The sequence below is a fragment of the Apus apus genome, chromosome Z (genome assembly GCF_020740795.1).
Source record: "Apus apus isolate bApuApu2 chromosome Z, bApuApu2.pri.cur, whole genome shotgun sequence".
NCBI lineage: Eukaryota > Metazoa > Chordata > Aves > Apodiformes > Apodidae > Apus > Apus apus.
This window is the reverse complement of record NC_067312.1, coordinates 19,702,358-19,727,947: the sequence shown is the minus strand read 5'-3', so window position 1 is coordinate 19,727,947 and position 25,590 is coordinate 19,702,358. Positions and strand designations below refer to the sequence as shown.

Here is a 25,590-nt window from a genome sequence, read left to right as displayed (position 1 = left end):
ACAAGTGAAGCCACACACTTTTAAGAACTTACAAAGGCTATAAAAGCATTTCATTCCACAAAGCAAAAAAACTGCTAAATTCCTGTTACCTTCTACAATAACAGCTCACTATAACGGTGCTTCTGCTACCACTTTCAAGGCATAAACTAGCAAAACAGAAGTACCAAGTATTCCTGGTAATTCTACTTTCTCTAAAGAGAATTTTCTTAATTACAACCTCTGTGTTTCCCGCATCTACACACATAGCATACCACAATTATTCTGTAAGTGCAGTATCTCCCCAAAAGGTTAATTACAGAGGCAACACTTGTTACTACACTGAATAAAGCAGAGGAAAAAAAGTCTACATCCCACTTGAAGAAATACCAAGGCAAAAAAAATTAACTTAGTAATAGAAATTTAGGATTCACATACCACTAATTATGACAGGCAGAAGATCCTGTTGGTTGGATGTGGAGTAGATTACACCAAGGTCTTAAAAGTTAGTAAAGAGAACCAAAGGAGGAAAGAGGAAGGAGAAAGGTGTGTAAGGTATACAGTCAGGAAAGACTTCATTACTGACAGAACAGCTTTTTCTTTACTAAAAAGAAACATTTTTAGCCTCCTAAATTTAGACAAGAAAATGGCTTGTTTCAATTAATTACAACAAAATTAACTATGTCAACATTTGCATGCTTGTTCCAAGACAAAAAGTGATCTCTTAAAGTCTCTGTTTAAACTAGTTGGGGAAAAAAAAAAAAAATCAATCAATCAATCATCTTTGGCCCAAAATCAACAGATGCCATCTTATTAAAAATATTTTTTCCTTAAGAAGTTAAATATGGTCAAAATCCCAGCCTTATAAATATTTTTTCTTTAGAGTTCTAAATGGCAAATTAGTTACTGTAAGAAAGTAAAATCAAAAATATATTGAAGGGGGAGTACCTAAATACATACATAAACTATAACATAAATGTACGGGACAACACCAAGAGTACCTGTGCTTATGAATTAATGCCCCATAGTTTGTACAACCCTCTGGAAAATATTGAAAGAACTAAAATAAATGAAACTGTAATACACTATTTTTTAAGTGTGATCAAAAAGAAAAAGTTTAACACTAAGTAAGCAAAACAGGTGCTTATTGCATAGATATTCTGCTGATATAATCTAGCGATGAAAATACTTTTACCTCATTCCAAAAGGCAGTCACTGCTGCCAGAGTACATTAACATAAATGCAAACAAAACTCACTACATTTTAAACAATACCCTTCAATGCTATGCAGTGGGATGATACTCTCTTATTCAGGGTTGTTTTTTTTTTTCCCTGATTTGGACAAATCCAGTCAGGCTAACTATTTTTCTGCATGTGAATAGTAAAACCAAAGTGCTTATTTTCCCACACTGTGAGAGTACCAGGTCTTGCAATACCCCAATAAAGCTTCCAATTTAAACATCAGTTCTAGAAATTTGGTTCTGTAAGTAACATCAAGGTCTGTTAATAGCAATGACTGTGCTACAAATGGCTCAACAGCAGTTATGTCTGCAAGAAGTGTAACAACACAACAGCTCAACTACAGTAAAGCATTTTAGTGCACTTTACCCTTTTTAGCCAACATGCTACATTGCCTTTTGCGTAGGTCCTGGTTTCAGTGGGACAGCCCCACAGGCCAGCTGTGACAGGCAGGACATTCATTAGTCACCCCTAGTCAGCCAGTAACTCCAGCCAGGGCAGCTGTCACCCCGACCCCTCACAGGAGGGTCCCACACCACTCACTTCATGCTGGTTATAAAGGGGGAGCTGGGCTGAGGGAGGCAGTTCTGCTTCCTGAGGCTCCTCCCTCTTGGCCTGCTGTTCCCTCCGCAACCCTGAGGACCAGGCTGAGCATAAGCTTTTATACTTGGTGTTTGTATTAGATTTATTTCATTAAATATGTTTTTCAGCCCATGGGGCTTCTCTACTTCCTGATTCTCCTCCTTGGCTGGGAAGGGGCCATCAGGAGAGACAGAAATTGCTCCAGGCTAGCCCCAGATACAAGCTAGATGAAGACAAAATGCTGTGTCAAGCTCCCTTTTTTCCTTACGGAGCTGGGCATTTTAAGATAGAAGCTTTGCAAGATATTACACAATTCTTTGTTTTTATTAGTAAATGAGAAAATCTGATTTATTACATTGTCATGTTGCTAGTCAGAAACGCTTCAGTGATGAAGAAAGTCAATGCTGTGTCAATTCAAGCCCTCATTCTACAACATTCACTTACAAAGAAATTACAGTGATGTCCAACACAACATCCTTTGCTTTCTTCAGTTAAAAATCGCATGGTTCTTCTTCTAGTGGGTACATTACTACATAGTCAAAATATTTTTTAACAACACATCCCCAATTTCAAAATAGGCAAAATAGTCAAAAAAGATCAAAACAGTCTCCAATAGATGTTTCAGAAGTCTTCACACATCATCATCATCTGATGTATCACTGCTGCTCGTCTCGGAATCCTCCTTCTCCACAGCAGGTCTGAAAGTGCTGTTTTTCCAGGGGCTAAATTTAAAACCACAAATCAGGCCGTTTTTCAAAATGCTGGTTTTCCGAAGGCCATTTTTTTGTAACTGCAATGAGAAAACAATATGTATTTAGGTAAAGAAAAAGGTAAACACAACAATCTGCCACATTTCAACACTCTCTACATTTTCCTCTCTGGTCTACACTAGATTCACAGCACTACCCTGTCATACATAAACACAAAGAAAAACTCTCCCAAAAGCCTGCATTTTAAGGCTAGCCAACCTGTATCCAAGCTCTTCCAACTGTGCTTACCCTCTTCTCACCCACTTCCTCAGATGTCTTGCCCTAGTGATCCCTCCTCCCACATGGCCTCTCCTGTGATCCAGTCCCCTTTTCCACAGTGCTGCAAAAAACTGTGCTAAGAAGGGCAGGGTCTGCAATATGGAAGAGGCCCAGAAGAGGAGAAGCAGCAGTGAGAAATGGGTATCCCATTATGCCCACCCGTTGCAGCTGTGAAGTCAAACACACTTTAGAGAAAGGGAACAACTGATTCTAGAGCAAGGAAGGAATTACTGCATTTTCACACACAGTGCAGAAGCTTGTCAATGAGACACACATGTAAGGGTTTAAAATTCCAAATGCTCTAATTCATACATGTATGGCTAGACTTACAGAAATAAAAAATGCTCATATTTAACAACGCACAAGGTTTTCCTTTCCAGCTCCTCCTCACTGACTCCATCAGGTCTAAATAACACTAATTTAAAATAAAATTTAACAAAATCGATTCTAGATTGCCTTTGCAGACTTTGTTACTGGTGAATTAAATGTGTCTGAATTTCCAACAGAGAAAAGTCAGATCTTGGGAACTGCATAAAAGCCTTGAAAGAAAGTTCCCTTTCCTCAGGCTAAAACAAGGAGCTGGAAAGTCTGTGCAATTCTACTGCAAGCAATGCTGAAAATACTCAGAAGCATTCTCTTACCCTTTCCTTGATATTTTGAGAATAGGCCTTTACCTACAATAAGCACTGATCCTCATCTTTTTAAAGCCACTGTTCTTCAAAAAAAGTAATACTGAAATGGTACTGAAACAGCAGCATCCCAAACCATCAAAATTACTGCAGATCCTCATGAAGGTAGGCATTTAGGGCAGCCAACTACAAGTTCGTAACAAAACATCAACTTACTGCTACCTGTTCTCTAATGACTCTGAACTCTCTCATCTCATCCTCTGTTAGTGGAGCACATGTTTCATCATTTTCACTGTATTCCTGCCAGCCCATCTCCTTTAACAACCTTAAAATTAAAAAGGACAACATTAAGGAATTTGCTACACACAGACATTTCAAGCTTTGTCTACATATGTGTGTGAAGATCTGTAACAAATGGATTGATCAGTTTATTGTTATTTTTAAAAACAAACACATAAAAGTAAGTTCAAAGCCTTAGACATATAAAGCATAGAAATTAAGAAGTTCACAAGTAACTCTATTCTACCAATACATGGGGTAAAAACTGTACCTTCATTTTAAGGCAAAAAGTCTGTGTCAGGTGGAAAAGTAAGAATGTATTTCCTTTGCATAACTGCTCTGGTGGAGAAGAGGTGCACCCCGTAGAAAGAGATGAAGACTCACACTGAGGGAATAAGCAGTATTCCTGGACAACAGGCCAGCAGGGAAAAATACTGCAGTGTCCTTCCACAGGAACCAGTTCAGGATGTGACAGCCTCATATAGTTCCCTTTTCTAGCACATGCTACAGGTCAGAGGCAGGAGAGGCTAGAGGTTTCTTTGCAATTAAGTCTCACCCACTAGCAGATGCTGATATTTTAGCACAGATAGACTACAACTAGGAGTGAGTTTTGGGATGAGGGGAGGAAAAGAAATGAAAAATTCCTCGTGACTGAGCTTGAGATATCCAGTGATGCAACCATCAATGTCTTTTAGCTACTGCCAAAAGTGGGACTTCAGCATCTGAGCAGGAAGAAAGTGGTTTTACATGTGAAGATGCTGTGTAAATAGGGGTCATCTGAGGGTGAAGACACTGTAACAATTAACAATGAAAGCAGTAATTTCTCTCACTGCAAGGTTTTTGCCAAAAGGATTAGCACCTTTTCCAAGCACACCACACACCTGTTGACCTTAAATGTTAAGGTTAAAGATATTTCACAAAACATAAAGAGACAGTTGATGTCATGTGCCAGGTACTCTAGTAAGAAGTTCAGCATATCCCTCTGCACAAAAAAACCCAGATCCCAATACAATGGATGTGCACTCAGTAAACTTGCAGGTGACCAATGACACCAACGACTGTTGTTAAAACGATAATGAGCCTGGAATTGTAGAAGGATAAACAGGACAATAAAGTAATGGAAATTACATGCTCTGTAGTACTGGACAATGTGACAGCCAGGAACAATTAAATCCTCAGGAAGAAGGACAACTAATATGCAAATCCTCCAAACTCTTTTAAGAGAACATGTGCATTTGTATAGATGTACAGAAAAAGACTCAAAATGCCAAATGCAGTTCAATAGCAGTTACATTTTTGGCAACACTAATTTGAGTTACAAAGTTTTACTGCAGGCAAGATGTAAATACAGTTTAGGTCAAAGGCTAATTAACTTTTAAGCAACACTGTCTCAAGTTAGCAGGACAACTGCCCCTTTAAAGCAACATCAGGCTTCTAGAAGGGCTAAGAGTGAACTACATTTAAAAATCAACCTTCAGATTAGCAAAGTTGACACCAACAGGATGGCTTCATGTTGGAAACTTCCTCAGCAAAAGGGAAGCCCAAGACTGCCAATACTATTACTGGGTATTGATACATCATAGAATATTTGTTAGTAAATTCAATAGAAATATAGCCTAATAAAAGTTTACTAAAATAATGAATTTCTATACTAAGCGTTGATTTTAAAACAAGGTGCTTTGTGAAACTATCAGTCAACTATGCCAAGCATCCTGTAGGTTGTGATAACATCAAGTCTTCTAAGACCCTGGGCGCCTACAGACACACTGATGTGGATTCTGACCCACCTGGGCAATCTACCAGCGGGAGACTGGAGACAGGACCAGGACAGAGACAGGACAAAGACGACAAAGGACTAGAATCAACAAAGAACCCCACAGGAGACCCTCGAGCATGCATAATTACAAAGATAGCCAATTCCAGGAAATAAAATTACTATGTAGAAGAATTCTGGGAACTCATTGACATGGAACTGAATATGCATGTTTTTGGTGTATATTAGTAAGGGTGTTTCACTGACTCGTTGGAGCACTCATGGTGGATAATTCCCCAGTGCTTCCCAGCGCTGCAATAAAGAATGCCTGCTCAATAACAGCTTGTTTGTTGTTATTGAGTCTTGATCTCGGAATCCTTACCCAGCCGCACCTAGCCTCCCACTGCGGTGAGGAGTGTTAGAAAGCAAGGGGGTTTGGAAGCTCCGAATTTTTTTTGTTTCAGTATGAACAAGTATCCTGTGAGTTAAGCTGGCCACTTCAAGAATGATTTACCAGAAAAAGGCTTACGATACATAACATCTGCCTCCACATGTGCAGAGGTCACAGCCAAAGGGCTGGGACACTATGGACACATGGCCTCTCTGGGATACCACAAAGAAAAAACACTTGCCAGAACACTATAAAGGTCATCCCAAGTCATCTGAATGGAAAGATGAGAGATAGATTTGGCTATCATCTAGTCAAAAAATCATCATTGGCAGCCTCTAGTGGCCAAAGATTTCTGTTCACACAGCAGAGCAGTGTGTTTCTTTTTTCATACTCATGAGGGACAGGTCATAAAAGGTTCCTCTGCAGGTACTATAAAAGGTAAAGTTCTTCAGTTGAAAATATGCATATAACCTATCAATAATAATAATAATAATAATAATAATAATAATAATAATAATAATAATAATAATAATAATAATAATAACAAAAACAAAAACAAAAACAAAAACAAACCTCTTATCTATCATGGCAATTCTGTAGTTGCCAGAAACAGTAAAAATGTGACAGAGCTCAAGACAAGATCATGATGGATCAGAGTTGTCAGAGTTGGAAGGGACCTCTAGAGAGCATCAAGTCCAGCTCCCGCACTAAAGCAAGATCGCTCAGTGCACACTACTCAGAATAGCATCCAGGTGGGTCTTGAATATCTCTAGAGATGAAGACTCCACCACCTCCCTGGGCAGCCTGTTCCAATGCTCTGTCACACTCACCAGAAAGAAGTTTCTCCTCATGTTTAAATGGAACCTCCTGTGTTCGAGCTTGTGTCTGTTGCCCGTTGTCCTGTCACTGGGAACTACTGAAAAGTCTGGCTCCATCCTCCTTGCACTCACTCTTGAGATACTTAGAGGCATTAATATGGTCTTCACTCAGCCTCTTTTTCTTCAGGCTAAAGAGTCCCAGCTCTCTCAGCCTTTCCCTTTAAAATAGATGCTTCAACCCTCCAAACATCTGTGCTGCCCTACGCTAGAACTCTCTCTAGTAGTCCCGTCTCTCTTGAATTGGGGAGTACAGAACTGGATGCAGTATTCCATACATGGACTCACCAGGGCAGAGTAGAGGGGAGAATGACCTCTCTCAATCTACCAGCCACACACTTCTTTATGCACCCCAGAATTCCATCAGCCTTCTTGGTGACAAGGGCAAATTATTGGCTCATGGATAATTTACTAAACACCAGGACTCCCAGATCTGTCTCCCTGGAATTGCTTTCCAGCAGGTCCACCCCTAATCTATATTGGTGCATGGGGTTCTTCCTTCCTAGGTGCAGAACCCTACACTTGGGTTCTTATTGAACCTCATGAGGCTCTTCTCTGCCTAGCTCTCCAGCCTATCCAGGTCATGCTAAATGGCAGCACAGGCCTCTGGAGTGTCAGCAACCCCTCCCAAGTTTGGTATCACCAGTGACCTTGCTGAGGATGCACTCTATCCCCTCGTCCAGGTCATTGATGAACACGCTGAACAAGAACGGACCAAATATTGACCCCTGGGAGCCACTGCTGGCTACAGACCTCCAACTCAACCCTGCTCCATTGATCACAACCCTCAGAGTTCTGTTACACAGCCAGCTCTCAATCCACCTCACTGTCCACTCATGAAGCCCACTCAGTTCCTGAGTTTCCTAATGAGGATGTTATCAGAGAGAGCGTCAAAACCTTGCTGAAGTCAAGATAGGTAACTCCCCTCATCAAACCAGCCAGTTACAATGTCACAGAAGGCAATCAGACGGGTCAAGAATGATTTCCCCTGGTCATGCTGACCTCTCCCAATGACCTTCTTTGCTTTCACATGTTTTGAGATGATGTCCAGAATGATTTGTTCCAACACCTTACCAGGAACAGAGATGAGCCTAACAGCATCATTCTCATCTCTACTAGTTGCTACTGCAGTTACTTTTATGAGATATTAGAGTTGTTTCAATCCTTTTTTTGAAGTTACTTTCTCCCTTTCCAGTGCATTTTCTTGTGGTATCACTGACAGCGTCAACTAGTCAGCTAAAGAAATAATTAATTACTTTAACAATGAGGAAAAGCTCACTGGAGTTTTACATACAACGCAGTATTTAAAGTACTATTAATACAAATAGTAACCATATGCATTGTTCCTCCTAGACATGCAGACCAAAGCTAGAGGGATGAAGTCACTACGCAGTTTGTTTTACTTCTTTATAATGAAATACATCAAATTTTTAGCAGAGCAAGTTCACGTCAGTACACAAGTCTAGTAGAAACAAAGTATATTCCATGTAAAATTAGTACATATCTAGAAGTTAAACCTGTGACAGTACTCATTAAAAACGTTATGTGTTCTGAATTAGTAAGAATTTATTATATGCTCACTTACCATGAAGGAACACTCTTCATATTATAAAAATACATACCTAAGCTCTGCCTCAAGTGAGCTTGAAAGAACATCTGCCTGTGGGAAAGCTGAAGATGGAATGATCTGTTGAGATGTAACTGAAGTATTGCCATTCTCCTGTAGAATTTCAGTTTCAAAGTTTTGGTTTATATCTCGCTCATGATGAGGACTGTTGCTGTTATTCAAGTTAAAGGACTCATCGTTCTGTTAAAAATAATGTTATATTACAATGTTTAAAAGTAAATTCTATTTACAAGTACATGTCTGCAAGTGCTGCAATTCAGGTTAAGTTTAAATGGAAACATTACTACTTCAGGGGTAACTGTGTTCGTACCTCTAGAGTTTGCAATACCTGGATACGACAGAAATCTTCAAATTACGCCACTGATCAAGTAATGCAGAAAGCAACTCCCACGCTCTGCCTCGCACTTTTTTCAATGAAGTTTCACACATATCTTATTTAAGCTGACTTTCATACTTCCAGAAGTAACATTATCTGTTGAACTTACAGTGTTCCTAATTAGGCATCAGAGCAATATATCAGGAGAAGGCATAACAGCCCTAAAGTTCACTTAGTGTAAGGGACATGTCACAGCCACAATACCTCAACCAGCAAATCAATCTGCCACGAGTCATAAAGAATGGATACTGCTCTTTAAATTCAGACAACCTGCCCTACACACAAGCATTCATTACAATTTCTCAGGCTATGGTTAACAGCAACTGTAACTTACTAGCCATGAAGTAAGAACTAGGAGGAAAGTTAACTCAGAAAGTTGACTGTTCAGGTTCACTCAAACATTAAGATCTCTTTAATGTCCATAAACAAGAGATTATTATTTTTATTATTTTCATTCAGCAACCTGTAATCTTACTCAGTATGAGCCAAATAGCCTCAGAAGGCATGCCAAGAAAGAGGAGACTATGATCATTATCTAGTCAACACCATTTTGTCAACAAAATCCCTAAACTGGGCATAGGAGCATTATCCATAGCAGAAAGCAATCAATTAGCCAGTTCTGCATTTTTAAGAAATCATGCTTCCAGGATTAAGACCATCATAATCTTATTTTCTTCCCACTCACAGTGCTGTTTATAGAAATTTAAAACACTCAGCAAGGATTTATTAAGAACAAGTATCCCAGTAAACATACATTCAGCTGTTAAATCATAAGCCTGAATAATGCATCTCAGATTATCAAACAGAATTCATTAATATTTTACACCATTTTAATAAATAGGGCAAAATGGCTTGATTTCTGCCGAGTATGATTTGCCTCATTATTTCAGAGGTGATCAACAGGATTGTTATAGAAGACTGTTATGCAGTTATCTCCCCATCCACTCAGTTGAATATCATGTCTTCTACTGATGATCACTAATGAATGTTGGAAGTAACACAGCTATTAGTTAGGTACATGATTTGTCTAGTATCTTTTCACATCTCTTAGTGAAACAGCAATGGCAGGGAAAAGGAAGCATGCAGTTACCAACAACTACTCCCAGGGTATGTGATACATACACCTGTCTAATGACATTACAACTTCCACTATTAAAAGCCTTTTTAATTTTACATAAACTTGCTTCTGAAAATCCGCTGTATACACTGAGACAACCAAATATATTTTACCTATATATAATATGAACTCTGAACAATTTCAGGAACAGAAACCCCCACCAAGTTCATGTACTGTTTACAGAATTCCGAGGCTCAAGACAGTGTTTTTCGAATATCTTTTTAACTGTAAATCAGAATCTTTGTGCATTTCTTAAAAACACAGGAATAGTACTACCCCCCACATTCATCTCAGGATGCTCAGCCACAGAATGCCTAATGGAAAGATGCAGACCTTTCTTACCTCACACATACAGTTAAGTTATAGAGTCCCATTACAGCAAATTTTATTTTGCCTGATATTGGAACAGGGTCAGAAAAGTCAATCTTACTTTTATGTGCAATGCACACTGACAGTGTGTCTTTTTTCATGTCTCTGAATCTGAATAAGCCTTCCTCAGAACCACTCATTTAGCTAGCTGGTTAGTAATTTATTATTTTATTTTGTTAAAACACTTTAAGGCACTTGTTTATAGAGAAGAGGCTTGTTGTAATCACCACAGTAACTACGCTTACGGCTTGCCTGTGGCTGGTAGCACTGACACAAATATTTTTTGGTGTCAGCAGAGACCTGCATAAACCAATCCAGATTGAAAGAAACCTGATGCGTTATATACAGACAGTGCAGGCCTCCAAGTTCTCAACTAGGAAGTAAAAACAAGTCCTTTATATATACATAAACTGACAATTCCTCCTCTGACTAGACCAAGAATAGAGAACATCTGGCTATCTAAACACTAATTCCTATTAGAAAGGGAAGTTTGAGATGCAGAACCAGGTTTTCCATTGTTTTGTAGATTAACTAACAGCCAAGGTTTGAAACAATGCCTTCCAAGTCCATGGGTTCAGATGGGACCCATCCCAGGGTACTGACAGAAGGGGTGATGTGTTCACCAAGCCGCTTTCCATCATCTATGAGCAGTCCTGGCTAACCAGGGAGGTCCCAGTTGACTGATGCCCATCATCTACAAGAGCTGAAAGAAGGATACAGGGAACCAAATGTCTGTTAGTCTGACCTCAGTGCCAGGGAAGGTTACGGAGCAGACCATCTTGAGTGTTATCCCATGGCATATACAGGAGGACAATGAGCTGATCAGGGCCAGTCCACATTGGTTTATGAAAGGCAGGTCCTGCTTGACTAACTTCTATGACAAAGTGACCCACTTCGTGCATGAAGGCTGTGATGTTGTCTACCTGTACTTCAACACCATTTCCCACAGCAGTCTCCCGAAGAAACTGGCTGGTCATGGCTTGGACAGGCATATTCTTTGCTATGTAAAAAAACGGGTAGGTGAATGGGGTCAAAGAGTTGCAGTGAATGGAGTTAAATCCAGTTGGTGGCTGGTCATGAGTGGTTTTCCCCAGGGCTCAGTGTTGGGACCAGTTGTTTTTAGTTTATCAATAATCTGGACACAGGAATTGAGCGCATCCTCAGCAGCTCTGCAGATGACACCAAGCTGGGCAGGACTGTTGATCTGATTTGAGGGTAGAAAGGCTCTGCAGAGAGATCTGGAGAGGCTGGATCAATTGGCCAGAGCCAACTGTATGAGGTTCAACAAGCCCAAGTGCTGGGTCCTGCACATGGGTCACAACAAGCCCATGCAATGCTACAGGCTGGGAGAAGAGTGGCTAGAAAGTTGCCCAGAGGAAAAGGACCTGGGGGTGTGGGTCTGACAGACATCTGACTCTGAGCCAGCAGTGTGCGCATCTGGCCAAGAAGCCCAACCGCATCCTGGCTTGTATCAGAAATGGTGTGGCCAGCAGGGCTAGCGAAGTGATTATCCTCTTGTACTCTGCACTGGTGAGGCTGCACCTTGAGTACCATGCTCAGTTCTGAGCCTTTCACTACAAGAACACTGAGGTTCTGGAGTTCGTCCAAAGAAGGTCCATGAAGCTGATGAAGGGTTTGGAGAACAAATTATATAAGGATGAGCTGAGGGAACTGTGGTTGTTTAGTCTGGAGAAAAGGAAGCTGAGGGAGAGACGTTATTGCTCCCTACAGCTACCTGAAAGGAGGTTGTAGCGAGATTGGGGTTGGTCCCTTCTCCCAAGTAACATGCAATAGAACACAGGAAATGGCCTCAAGTTACACCAGGACAGGTTTAGACTGGATATTAGGAAAAAATTCTTCACAGGAAGGGTTGTCAGGCACTAGAACAGGCTGCCCAGGGAAGCTGGTTGAGTCACCATCCCTGGAGGTATTTAAAACCTCAAGAATGGTCATTAGAGCCACGGTTTAGTGGTGGATTTGGCAGTGTCAGGTTAATGGCTGGACTCGATGATCCTAAAGGTCTCCTCCAACCTAACTGATACTCTAATTCTAGAATTAGGTTAGTATTTATTCTTTTTATTTTTCTAAAGACACACATGTACCTAATTTGTACCTGTACCTCAGGTTGTTAACATGTATGAATAGATGCTGCAGAAAGAAAAAAAAAACACTACTGAGAAACAATAGAAGAAGAGTGGTACTTTGAACAACTTTTTAATTAAAATTTAACTCCTTTCCAGCATTTAGAGATCCAAGACCATGACTTCACAGTTGTTTACAGCAAAACAAAAAGTTCACGGCCCTCTGAAAAGTACTACTGTTGAATCTACAACAGGTATAAAGGAAGCTACCTTATCTTGCCCAGCATGATACGTGTCTTCATGTTCCTCTTCCACTCTGTCTTGTTTCAATGCTTTCAAAAATTCACTCTTCTTATCAGTGCGCAATCTTGTCAATTTTGTTACATTCGGCTGACCACCTTTGTCAACAGGAGATGAAGAATTTGACCTAGCACGCTAATGTACAGAGGCAGAAAAAGAAAGAGCATTAGAAGTCTATTAATCTAGAAAATGCTGAATGAAAGATCAAAGTACTCCCTTGGCACCTGCAGTTTCAGGTTTCACACGTATCGACACTACCTTCCAAAAAAATTTCTTTAATAGACTTTTCCATGGAACTTACTGATTCCCTTATCTACCCAAATTAAACATTTTACAGATTTGGTATCTAGACATTGCTTTACCTCTTTCACTGAATTTTGTGATACCGCAAATGCCTTGGCAGCTGATTTGAAAGGCCTGAAATTGCCAACACCATATGCAGATTCACGAAGAAATGGATTCCCAAGATTGTTTTCTTTTGCTTCGCGTTTCCACTGTGTAGGCTAAAAAAAAAAATTTAAGATAAATTTTAAGTCATTAACTACACCAGGATTAATTTGAGGAATTTTCAGAAAAGTTACTAAGCAAAAGCAAATCATAACTAGAACAACAACTTGGTGCAAATACCTGTTTTCTTGTGAAACTGTGTGTGACTGTGTGACTGCTCATGAGCAATTCATCCACTCAAAAAATACTTTTTATACTTTTTAGATAAAGACTCACATTTCAAAACAATTAAGACCCATGTATTTTAGGTACCAAATATGAGCCTCCAACTGCTGAAAGTATTGTTATTTAAGAAGAGTGTTTCAAGATTTTAACAGCTACTGCATCATATGCTCTCAGGAGCAGAGATAAATTCCTGACACAGAAATCAAGCGGAACATGGAGAGCTGCAATCGGAAAAGGACCAGAATGACACTAACAGGTTGCAACATCACCTCTATCGATAGCTGGGATAAATTCTGAAGGTATTTTTATGCTGACTATACCAGTACACTAAACTTATTTTTCTGTTAAAATCATATATACAAAAGGCAGTGCTATTCCCTAAGTAAAAAACATCATTTTTACTCTCATTTGGACAGTTCTTGCACTTCTCAAAAAAGGTAAAATAGAAACAAAGAAAGAACCAATTACTGTATAGTTTAAAAAGAAAAATGAAAAGAAGTTGCTTTCACTCACTTTTGCAAAACACTCTAGGAATAGTACTCGCAGAAGTAAACACATTTGCAATTACAGCATTGCTTTTTCAGTATGTTGTTCATGCCACTGGTATCTAAGACTCACCTTTGTGGGTGGAGTGACAGGTTTAGGGCCTGATCCTTTATAAACACTTGTGCCATTTACTTTCCTTACTGGCTGTGAATGAAGACCTCCTACTACTGGAAATTTGGTTGTTTGCAGTTCTTTTGTACTGCTCTTTTTAAAGACCAGCATTCTTGGAGACCTGGATTTAGGATTCAAAGGGTAATCTGGAGAGAAAAAAAATAAGTGTGTATATATGTGTGCATGTATATTGTCTTAAGTTTCTAGTTCATAACGTACTGAATAGCCATACAGTCCAGAGCAAACAGGCATAAATCAGGAACTTAGTCCAGTATGAGTTCCACAAATAACAAACTGTACAAACCTGGATAAACATAAGTTCTGTTCAGTTTTCTGTAACCACCATTTGTAAAGTATCTCACTTGGCAATGCAGGAATATTACTTTTGGAAAGAAGCTATTCTTCAAAGAAGCCTGCTACACTGTTCTTGTTTGCAAATAGTTGATAGTTACCGAATTTTCAGAAAGATACTACAGTTTTCATATTTCCCTTTAAGGGTACTGAAAGAGTAACTACTTACATGTTATTTAACAGCTCAGTTTAGAGCCAAATGCTCCACATTGAGACTATATAAACATGAGACAAGAGACATGCACTACTCAAGACAACAGCAATGACCAGTTTCTCTATCTCCATGCCTTGGACGGGCAAAACAAAACAACTGAAGTTTACAGTATTTCCATGTTCAAGGGAGCCCTAAATAAGAGGCATACAGACAGCTGTCATATTAAGTAACTGAAATTTAACAGTTTTAAGTAACAACTATTAAAAAGTCCTATAATTTTTTAAAAGTGAAAAATGCTTTATTTTTTGCATGTGCATTGGAATGCTGCATTAACAGCCTTTTACAAGATTATCTTCTCTCCCTCCAATCATTTATATTTCAGTGGCACCATATCCTACATTTAAAAAACCTATCTTAAAAGGATCAGTGACCAGCTCTGTTTAGCAGGCAGATGTTAAAAAACATCTGCAATAACTGTATATCTGGATTTCGTTAAACTTTGTGAAGATTCTTCATAATACTCGCATGCTCCCATCACACATACACAAGGTAAAATGGGATCTAACAGAAGCATACACTTTTAACAGGCATTAGAAAGGGATGGTGACTTTCCTCCTGTCCTCAATATTTTTTCCTTTAAAGGGTAAAAATAATAGCCTTAATTTCAAATTTTCCATTACAAACCAAAGTTTGCAATAGCAGAGCTGTAATAAGGTAAGATACTGAGATAGAAGCCATAACAAGCCACTTCACTGTACGTTACAGGTTGGACTAGATGACCTTCAAAGGTCCCTTCCAAATTAAATGATTCTATGACTTTATGTAGCTAACAAAACTGTTCCTTCCTTTGCCTATGAAGAGTGACCTGGAAAGCTTGTCCCCCTTCAGATGCAGCTGAGCCACATCATGTGCACATCGTGCAGAGCCACAGAGCTGCAAAAGCTGTAAACCACTTAAAGTGCCATGCATTTTTCCTAGTTTGTTTAGGAAATAATTTACTGTTGCTCTTCTATTGAAAGAGAATTGTATTTCCTGACTTGCACATGAAAGCTGCTAATCAGGATGGAGAAGGCAGCTCTGGGAGATCTTACAGGGACCATATAGCGGCTTTCCTGTACCTGCAGGTGGCCTACAAGAAAGCTGCGGAGGGACTTTTTATAAGGGCATGTAGCAATAGGACATGAGGTAATTACTTTAAACTGTAAGAGGGGAGATTTAGGCTAGACATTAGTAAAAAATTCTTCACTGTGAGGGCAGTGAGACACTGGCACAGGCTGCCCAGGGTCATGGACATCCCCTCCCTGGAAGTGTTCAAGGCCAGGCTGAATGGGGCTTTGAGCCACCTGGGCTAGTGGGAGGTATCCCTGCCCATGGCAGAGGGGTTGGGACTAGATGATCTTTAAGGTGCCTTCCAAACCACTCTATGATTCTGTGTAATACACAAAACAGGAAAGCAGTCCAATTTTTTAGGCTTCTGCAAAATTTCTTAGCAATTAGGCATTTATACTGAGGGACTGACCTACACCTAATGTTGTCTAAGAGTGTAAAACATACAGGGGAAGCATCAGAAAAAGAATCAGCAAATCAAAGTATCATTTTAAATGAGCAACAATTATCTCAGTATTAGGAACTCTTCAAAAATTATTTCTTCATAAGGTGAAAGGCTCTTATTTTGAGTAGGTTTATTACTTTAAAACCTGGGCAGTCTAAAGCTCTTAAGAGTGAACAAATGACTACATAAAGCTGACAGTGGTAGCCAAATTTCATCAGGTACAGATGAGAAAATCCCAGATTACAGTTTAGTTCAAGGTCCAGTGTCAGGATGCAATTTCTTACAAGTAGTTCGTAAGTGCAACCAACAGTTTAAGACATGTGCTTCCAGGGAGAGACCTTAAACCTCTGCAAGCTAACCTGCTCTTCCCAGCCCTCCGAGGCTTCTACACAGAATCCTACAACAGACCTCATCAGTCAGAAGCATTATTTTACCAAGTCTTCAGCTAGAAATAATTTCATCAGTTTAGGCCACCCACCTTGATTGCACTTCCTCTTGAAAATAAAGATGAAGATAAATTCTTGACATCCTTACAAAAAATACGTACTTTTGTTCTGGGAAAGAATCCCAGTTGTGGCTGAATCTACAGATCAACAGGTTGATATTCAAATAGAAGTGTTAATTCTCTAAAAAAGATCCTTACACAGTAATAGTATTTTAATTTCCTCAATTTCCATCTATACCTTTGTAACTTAAATCTGTAACTGAAATTCTAAAAAAATCCTATGTTTCAAATAAAACAACTTCAGAGCTATACAACTTTTTTACATTTTAAAACATCAAAAATACTCACCCCACACACCTGCAGCTGAAGATTTACTCTGGTTTGGTTCCTTCTCATATTTAGGGTTCAAAGACGGCTGAAAGAAAGTTTTATCATTATTTTAAAAATAAGTCTTGAATTCTGGGACCAATAAAATTAAGAATCACAATAATCTGGCAGTATGACTTCTGTTGTCGAAGATTTTTAGATTGAGACAGAGTAGACATTTCCCACTTCAAACCAAATAGATTAATGCTCTCGTTTCTCTTCTCCAATAAGGCAGTCAACACCGTTACATGGACTGTCCAGAGAAAGCAAAAAACAGTCACATATAATTATTCAAAGAGTAAGCTCACTCTTCATCTTAGATCCTGCAATTCTAGTTTGAAGCATGTGATCTCAAAGGGTGATTGGCAGAAAGACCACTTTAATAGTACTTCAGATTTCCAGTAAGGTAACTGTAGAATTTTATATATATATATATACCACAGTAAGCTGGAACGCAATTGTAGTTTCACTTAAACACTCAAATGATAACAGTAACCAGAAAATTATAAAAACTGGATAGAAAAGAAGAAACAAGTTATTGGACAAATGACTAACGGGTTCTTATCTATGGGAAGGGTGTTCCAGTGTATGATGATCTGAAATTGGTGAGAACTCATGAAGTAGCTTCAAATGGACAAAATGGCCCTTGAAGAAACAATGAAACCTTGTTTATTAAAACTATGATAAACTTACAAAATCCTCAGCCTTAAACTGTTTGGATATTTCTTTGTCTTCCTTTTTGCCAGCTTCATTATCAGGAACACTGTTTTCATGCAGTCCTCGGCCTTTTCCCCAGTGGAAAGCGCTGGTACGAGTGCGGAAACCTCCTCCATGGCATCCTCCACGATGGTTTATATTTTCTGTACCACTTCTGCCTTGTGAACGCCAGCCATACTTCTCTTTTCTCCCAAAATGCCCTTAGATTTTTAAATTTTAAAGAAATGTAATTACAAACAGTTGTAAAAGAATATTCTACTCTTGCAAAACTGTTAGAGATGTTAATTCAGCATCTCTACACTCTGGGATATGACAGCATAACAAACTTAAGTTTTCGTTCACATAAGCAGCAGGCAAGAATCTTACAAAACATTGCCAGAGAAAGAGGACAGTAGTCCAACTTTAAGACAAGTCAACCTCTTTTTTTGGCTGCTCATTTATATGTTGTTGGCTGGAATATTAACTCAACACTCTTATTTCTTTTAGCAGAGAAATAGACCTGGAGTAACACTTCTTTAACCAACCCTCAGTAATCACATCATCTCTTGGAAGATTTGTCTTTCTATTACCTCTATTTTACTACAGAATAAAAACTTTAATTAGGAGAACTATTTTCCTAGGTAGAGTGCCACAAAGTAATTATGTAAACATATTCAAAATGTTACACGAAACTAAATTATACCTCCATTAGACCGACCAGGATCAAACCCATCTGTAGAGCTGCATCTTCTGCAATTCGCTTCGTAACAATTCTCTGCCCACGAAAAATTTTCAGAATGTTTCTCAAAGTTCAGTGTTGACTGTAAAGAAGCAAAAGTGATTATCTTACTAATAACAAAACTGAATTATTAGAAATGTAACATACACATTATTCATGGCACTTTTTTTTTTTTTTTTTAGAATTTTTGATTGACAGATAATGCAGACATGCACATTATTCATGGCATATGCATTTTTAAAAGGACTTCTGATTGACAGACAATGCAGTAGTCCTCAAGTAAGCATATGTTCAGAGCTATGTCACCATCTCCCATGCTATGAAAGTGGAAGCAACATCTTCCCCTACAGGACACTGAAACTGGACTGAAGATCATGCTTGTGACACAGGGTAAAAAACACAAGTGTCTCTTTTGTTTTGGCAGCAGAACAGAGCACAAGTGCCATGTGTTGCAGCAGAAGGAAAATTAAAATGGTGAGAAAGAACAGGAGATCACAGTTTGGAAGGCAGAAAAGAAGTCTGGGACCTTAATCTGGACAGTCAAAGACTACACATGTGCATTCTATAGAAAAGCAATCAGTGGCTTCCACCTGGGCAGTTGCACCCAAAGGCCCAATTTACTAGCCTTGTCATTTCAACTTAAAAAAGCAAACACAACTACTTATGAAATAGAGATAAAACCTAGAGTTAAAAGGATACAGATTTACACACACACGTTGAATTATCATCTTATAAGTAGGCACTGCAGAAAATTTAAGTAAATAAATTTTTAATAGTAGGAAGTACTTTATAAACTAAAACCTCATATTGAGAATAGCCTCAGAAATGAAAACACACCCTGACTAGAACTCATACTTGAGCTTAGCAAAAAGATCATGTCTTTCAGCTCTATCACTTCTCTGCGGCTTAACTATTTTAACACTAACATTTTTTTTGCTGTTACATCTTAAGAATTCAAGAAAAAAAAAAACTAATTCTGCAGAAGTAGTGCTTGGCCTTACTGCTGTTTACACCACACGTCTCCCAGTCAACAACAGCAGCTGGCTGTGTTACCCAGCACCTTCCTGCCACTCATTGATGCAGATGAAGCAAAGCCCCCTTCTCTCCCAGCAGACTTACTGTGCACATATGTCCACTGTATCACATGTGTACAAGAGATCCAACACATCCCAGGGTCATAAAAGCTAAAAATGCATAAATTAACAGCTGTGTGGAAACGTACTATGTCAGTAAACTAAGCTTAGTGATTCCAGGAATTATCAACTTTATTGCACACAATCTATCAACTTCTCTGCCTGAATCTCCCTCCCTCTCCAGACTCATTAATGTTCAGGGAAAAAAGTAGAGAAGTAATGGTGTATGTCTGAAAATTAAAGCCCCAAGTTTACTTCAACAGTCACTATCTGCTAATGTCTAATGAAGTTATATTAATATTTAAGTACTTCACTGATCAAAGTGAGCTGTAAAAAAAAAAAGGAAATTACAGTAATAGGTTTAACTACTGCAGAAGACATGTGTCCTGGTTTGAGCCAGGATTAAGCCAATTTTTCTTTTCACTGATTTTTTTTTCCTTCAGTAAGCTTTCTTTCAACTAGCAACTGTGTGTTCTGCTAGGCTGATAAAACAGTGGAATGTTTTTCTAACTACTGAGGTTTCAAGGTTACACCTTCACTCCGCCGGCTCAGACACTATGGGGAGATCTCTGACCCCCCCGTGGGAGGCTGAGTTAGACAGACAGCAAAATTGGCCAAAGATATTCCATTCCATATATCTACGTAAGCTCAAAGGAAGGACAGAGATCATAGAAGACAGCTTCCTTCTTCCTCTCGCCTTCTCATCCGTCCATGGCCGGCGTCCGGGGAGGACTCTGCTCATCCATCACCATCGACCCTTAGGCTCGAGCTCTCCTGACCCTCATAACTCTCTGCTTTCTCCAGCAGCGGCTCCGGGATTTCTCGGGACTCTTCCCAGTTCAGGGGAGTGCTGTGGGAGTTGCCGGGGGTGGGGGGAGGCGAAAAGTTTTTGCCCATATCTGAATATATCTGTATATAATTGTATATATTTTCTTATATGATTCATGAGTGTTTTAATTAAAGCTGTGTAGTTTAGTTTTCAATCCAGCCAAGTCTCTCTCTTTTTCTCTCTCTCCTTCCCTACCTGGGGGGGGGGGGGAGGGGATCGAGAGCATTGTTGTCGGACCTGAGTCAAACGGTGACAACATGCTAAAGAAAATAATTTTCTTTTTCTCACCCCCCCCCATACCTGCAATAGAGAATCACACACACAAAAAAAAGTTATCCATGTTCCACTGACAATGCCTTCGCACAGCACAAGGTGCCTTTCAAAATTCACTGCTGAAAATTTAAACTCAAGTAAGAAACAGGTATGTTTAAAATACAAAGCACGGATTTCCAAACTGCACAGAAGTCAAATGAAATGGGACTGCCCTCTCAATTTGAGACCTGAGAAGTTAATTATTTCTTTGACAAATTTGGACAGAGAGGAAAAAAAAACACACAAAACTACCAAAAGGTCTAAGTAGTTAAAAGATTATCATAATTAATTTCAGTATTTAAGTAAAAAATCCTTATAAACAAATTCTGACTAAGCTGCTAAAAATTTCAAAAAGCTCCAGATCTGTTGATCATAGATAAAATTTTAGAAGGTAGCTTCATATGTTCATTTACATACAACAACCTTCTAATATTGCCCTTGGCATTTAATCTTTTTGTATCCACTTTGAAGATCAATCACAATCTTAAAACGTGCAACAGCTTTTATACATAGTGTTTGAGTTGTACATTATGTAATTAATGTGAAGTCTAAATCATGTGCAAAGATCATGCAGTTTGCATTTTCCCCACATGATGGAGGTATCAGTCTATCAAGACTCTAGTGGCAGAGATTACAGTAAACATGTAATCAACAGGAGATCTACTGGCAATTTCTGGAAGCTAAGAAACTATGTGACTAGCTTCAGCCAGCCAAGAAAGCAAGAAACAGAGATTTCTGAAGTGTAAGTATTGCTTAACAAGAAGCAAAAGCAGCTTGCAAAAACTGAGTTTACTACTCTGTCTGCAGTCTCTCTATACAGTTTACAGCAACCCTTCCAGAAAAGTTTTGTTGACATCCCAAGATAGCTTCACTGTTCACACCACTTTCCCATTTCCATCTGCACAACTACTACTCTGCACTGATGCGGGTACAGTAGTTCCAGACCTGAAGAAAAGCTGAGCAAGGAATGCCCAGCTATTTGGTGGACTTTGCTGTAACTGACAGGGAGATGATATAAAAGCTTATCCTTAAGATGACATCACCAGCAATTGGTGAGATGGACTTCAGTCAAGCTGTAATCACTATCAGTCACATTAAGGATGCTCATTCACAACCTCAGCTTCCTGGCATCAGGTATGTCTAATGGCAGCCTTTACTTATGTAAGGAAAAGCCTCAGCTACCCAGGATCAAGGGATGAAACCAAGCCACTTAAGACTCAGTTCCTAAAAGTTCCACTTCAGGGAAATGAAAACTTAGCAGGTAGAATTAAATTTCTCCTTCTCAAGTCTAAATGTCATTGATACCACAGTCTCACATCAGCTCCATTCTAAAAGTAACATGGGACACCTTGCCTTCCTCACCACATCCTTCCTCTTCACCTCCATTCCTCTTATCTGCTCTTCCCTTCATCTGCTTTGCTGATATATGGGAAGCAGAAATAAAAGTCTATACCAGGAAATGGCGTGGAGGGGGACCCACATTTGACATCTGTCTTGCACAGAAATGTCAGGACAAGCCTTATTCTGTAAACTACATATTGGATAGGACCAAAAAGACTTTTCAAGTGTTTAATATCCAATTGTGCTGTACATAACAGAATTCTGATAATTGAGGGAGAAGGTAACATAGGAAATAAGCTGCATTTGAAATCATGAAGCATGAAGACTGTAATAGAGAAAGAATTCAACTACGGAGTTTTTGGAAGACATGAAATAAAGTCTGTCTAAACTCCTTGAGGCAAAGAATCGTGGAAGACAACAGTACCCGCAATGGTTTTAAGCCAGGAGACAGCTAAATACCACACAGCCTCTCACTCACTCTACCCCTGCTTCCCTGGCGCCTGAGGAAGAGAACAGGAAAGGTAAAGACAATGGGTTGAGATTAAAAAAAAATAATACTTGCAACAACAAAAATAATAGAATGTAAACCCAAGTGATGGACAGTGCAACTGATCACCACCCACTGACCAATGTCCAGCCCATCCATGGCTAGCGATCCTGGAGGAAAGAAATCCTGAAACAGCAATCCCAGAACTGAGTGTCAACGTCCCAGCCCACTCTCATCTATTATACCAGATCATGGGAAATCACACAATCACAGAATTGCTGGAGCTGGAAGGGACCTCTAGAGACTATCTCCCACTGAAGTAGAATAATCTAGAGCACTTTACACAGGACTGTAACCAGGCAGGTTTTGTGTATCTCCAGAGATGGAGACTCCACAGCCTCCCTGGGCAGCCCATTCCAGTGCTCCGTCACACTCACTGTAAAGTTGCTTTTCCTCATATTTAAATGGAACTTCCTATGTTCCAACTTGTACCCGTTGTCCTCATTCTGACACTGGAAACTACGGAGAAGAGCCTGTCTCCAACTTCCTTGAACTCACCCCTTAGATGCTTATATACATTAATAAGGTCTCCTCTCAGCTTTCTCATCTCCAGGCTGAAGAGCCCTAACTCCTTCAGCTTTTCTTCGTAAGAGATTCTCCAATCCCCCTATCATCTTCATCACCCTCCTCAGGACTCTCTCCAGTAGATTCCTGTCTCTCTTGAACTGTGGAGGCCAGAACTGGATGCCGTATTCCAGATGTGGACTCACCAGGCTGAGTGGAGGGGAAGAATGACCTCCCTCAACCTAGCAGCCACACACTTCTTAATGCATCCCAGGATTCCATTTGCTTTCTTGGCAACAAAGGCACACTGTTGGTTCAGGGATAATTTACTATCCACCAGGACTCCCAGATCTGTCTCCTTGGAATTGCTTTCCAGCAGGTCCACCCCTAATCTATATTGGTGCATGGGGTTCTTTCTTCCCAGGTGCTGGACCCTACACTTGCTCTTATTGAACCTCACTAGGATTTTCTCTGCCCAGCTCTCCAGCTTGTCCAGGTCATGCTGAACAGCAGCACAGGCCTCTGGAGTGTCAGCAACCCCTCCCAGTTTGGTATCATGAGCAAATTTGCTAAGGACACACTCTGTCCCCTTGTCTAGACCATTGATGGAACACATTGAACAAGACTGGACTGAGTATTTATCCCTGGGGAACACCGCTGGTTACTGGCCTCCAACTCAACCCTGATCCATTGGTCATCACCCTCCAAGATGTGTCACACAGCCAGCTCTAAATCTACCTCACTGTCCACTCATCAAACCCACACTTCCTGAGTTTCCTATTGAGGATCTTATGAGAGACAGTATTAAAAGCTTTGCTGAAGTCAAGGTAGATACAATCCACTGCTCTCCCCCCATCTAGCCAGCCAGTAATGATGTCATGGAAGGCAATCAGGTTGGTAAAGCATAATTTCCCTTGGGTGAATGCATGCTGACTTCGCCAAATGACATTCTTTGCTTTCATATGTTTTGTGATGATGTCCAGAATGATTTTTTCCAACACCTTCCCAGGGACAGAGGTAAGACTGACTGGCCTGTAGTTCCCTGGGTCCTCCTTCTTGACCTTCTTGAAGAGTGGAGTGAGATTAGCTCTCCTCCAGTCTTCAGGCACCTCTCCTGCTCTCCATGACCTCTCAAAGATGATGGAGAGTGGCTTAGCAGTAACATCTGCCAGCTCTCTCAGAACTCATGGATGCATCCCATCAGGGCCCATGAATTTATGGGTGTCCAGTTTGGCTAAGTGGTCTCTAACCTGGTCCTCCTCTACCGAGGGAAAGTCCTCCTTTCTCCAGACCTTATCTCTTATCTCCAGGGTCTGGGATTTAAGAGGGCTGGCTTTTGCAGTGAAGACTGGAGCAATGAAGGCATTCAGTAACTCCACCTTCCCTGTGTCATCAGTCACAAGGGACACCTGCCTCATTCGTCAGCAGGCCTACATTTCCCTATTGTTCCTTTTTTTGTTGATGTACTAGAAGAAACTTTTCTTGTTGTCCTTGATGCTCCTCGCCAGCTTTAGTTCCAGGTGGGCCTTAGCTTTCCTCATTGCATCCCTCCATTCTTTTACAGTATTCCTGTATTCCTGTGGCCAGACCTGTTTTCCACATTCTGTCAATTTCCTTCTTTCCTTTAATTTTATCCAGAAGACACCCCTACTCATCCATGCAGGTCTTCTACCTGCTCTACTTGGTTTCTTTCTCATTGGGATGCACCAGTTTTGAGCTTGGAGCAAGTGGTGTTTGAAAGCTGCCCAGCTTTCATGGACATCCATACCTTCCAGAGCCTTAACCCATGGTATTCCAGCAAGTAGATCTTTCAACAGGTTAAATGCATTCCTGAAATCCAGATTTGTAGTCTTGCTCAGTTCTCTCCTACTTCCATGCAAATTAGTAAATTCTACCATTTCGTGGTTACTACAGCCAAGTTTGCCTTTAACCTTCTGTCCTGGTTTAAGCCAGGATGAAGCCAATTTCCCTTTTACTGATTTTTTTTTTCTTCAGCAAGCTTTCTTTTAACTAGTCACAGTGTGTTCTAACTAAGGCTGATACAAATGGAATGTTTTTGCAATTGCTGGCTTTTTCAAGGTCACATCTTTACTCTGCTGGCTCAGACACTATGGGGAGATCTGTGACCCCCCTGTAGGAGGCTGAGTTAGACAGACAGCAAAACTGGCCAGAGATATTCCATTCCATATATCTACATAAGCTCAGAGGAAGGTCAGAGATCACAGAAGACAACTTCCTTCCCTCTTTTTCTTCCCTTCTCTTCCATCCATGGCCAGCATCTGGGGAGGACTCCATCCATCCATCACCATCGACCCCCAGGCTCGAGATCTCCTGACCCTTATCACTCTGCGCTTTCTCCAGCAGCAGCTCCAGGATTCTTTGGGACTGTTCGCAGCTCAGGAGATGCTGTGGGAGTTGCTGGGAGTGGGAGGAGGTAAGAGGCTTTTGAACATACCTGAACATATTTGTATATAATTGTGTATGTTTTCTTTTATCATTGGTATTTAAGTAAAGCTGTGTAGTTTAGTTTTCAATCCAGCCAAGTCTCTCTCTTTTCCTCTCTCCCCTTCCCTGCCTGGGTGGGGAGGGGATCGAGAGCATTGTTGTTGAACCTGAGTCAAACAGTGACACCTTCACATCCCCAAAAAGGCCTTCTTTGTTTGTAAGATC

General features: G+C 40.1%; 1 protein-coding gene across 2 annotated transcripts in view; it reads right to left on the bottom strand.

Annotated features, from left to right (window-relative positions):
- Positions 1-2,078: 2,078 nt before the first annotated feature.
- The window catches only part of GPBP1 (GC-rich promoter binding protein 1), a 36,546-nt gene continuing 13,034 nt past the window's right edge, over positions 2,079-25,590 (bottom strand). Inside the window, exons 4-12 of one of the 2 annotated variants that reach the window (XM_051643290.1) lie at positions 18,219-18,336; positions 17,513-17,736; positions 16,802-16,868; positions 13,913-14,097; positions 12,985-13,125; positions 12,593-12,757; positions 8,375-8,559; positions 3,671-3,779; positions 2,079-2,587 (exon numbers count right to left, since the gene is read on the bottom strand). In XM_051643290.1, the coding sequence (XP_051499250.1) occupies positions 2,429-2,587; positions 3,671-3,779; positions 8,375-8,559; positions 12,593-12,757; positions 12,985-13,125; positions 13,913-14,097; positions 16,802-16,868; positions 17,513-17,736; positions 18,219-18,336 (1,353 nt within the window). In that variant the 3' untranslated portion in view covers positions 2,079-2,428. The remainder of the gene's footprint in view (positions 2,588-3,670; positions 3,780-8,374; positions 8,560-12,592; positions 12,758-12,984; positions 13,126-13,912; positions 14,098-16,801; positions 16,869-17,512; positions 17,737-18,218; positions 18,337-25,590) is intronic. The other variant, XM_051643291.1, reaches the window with a different exon arrangement.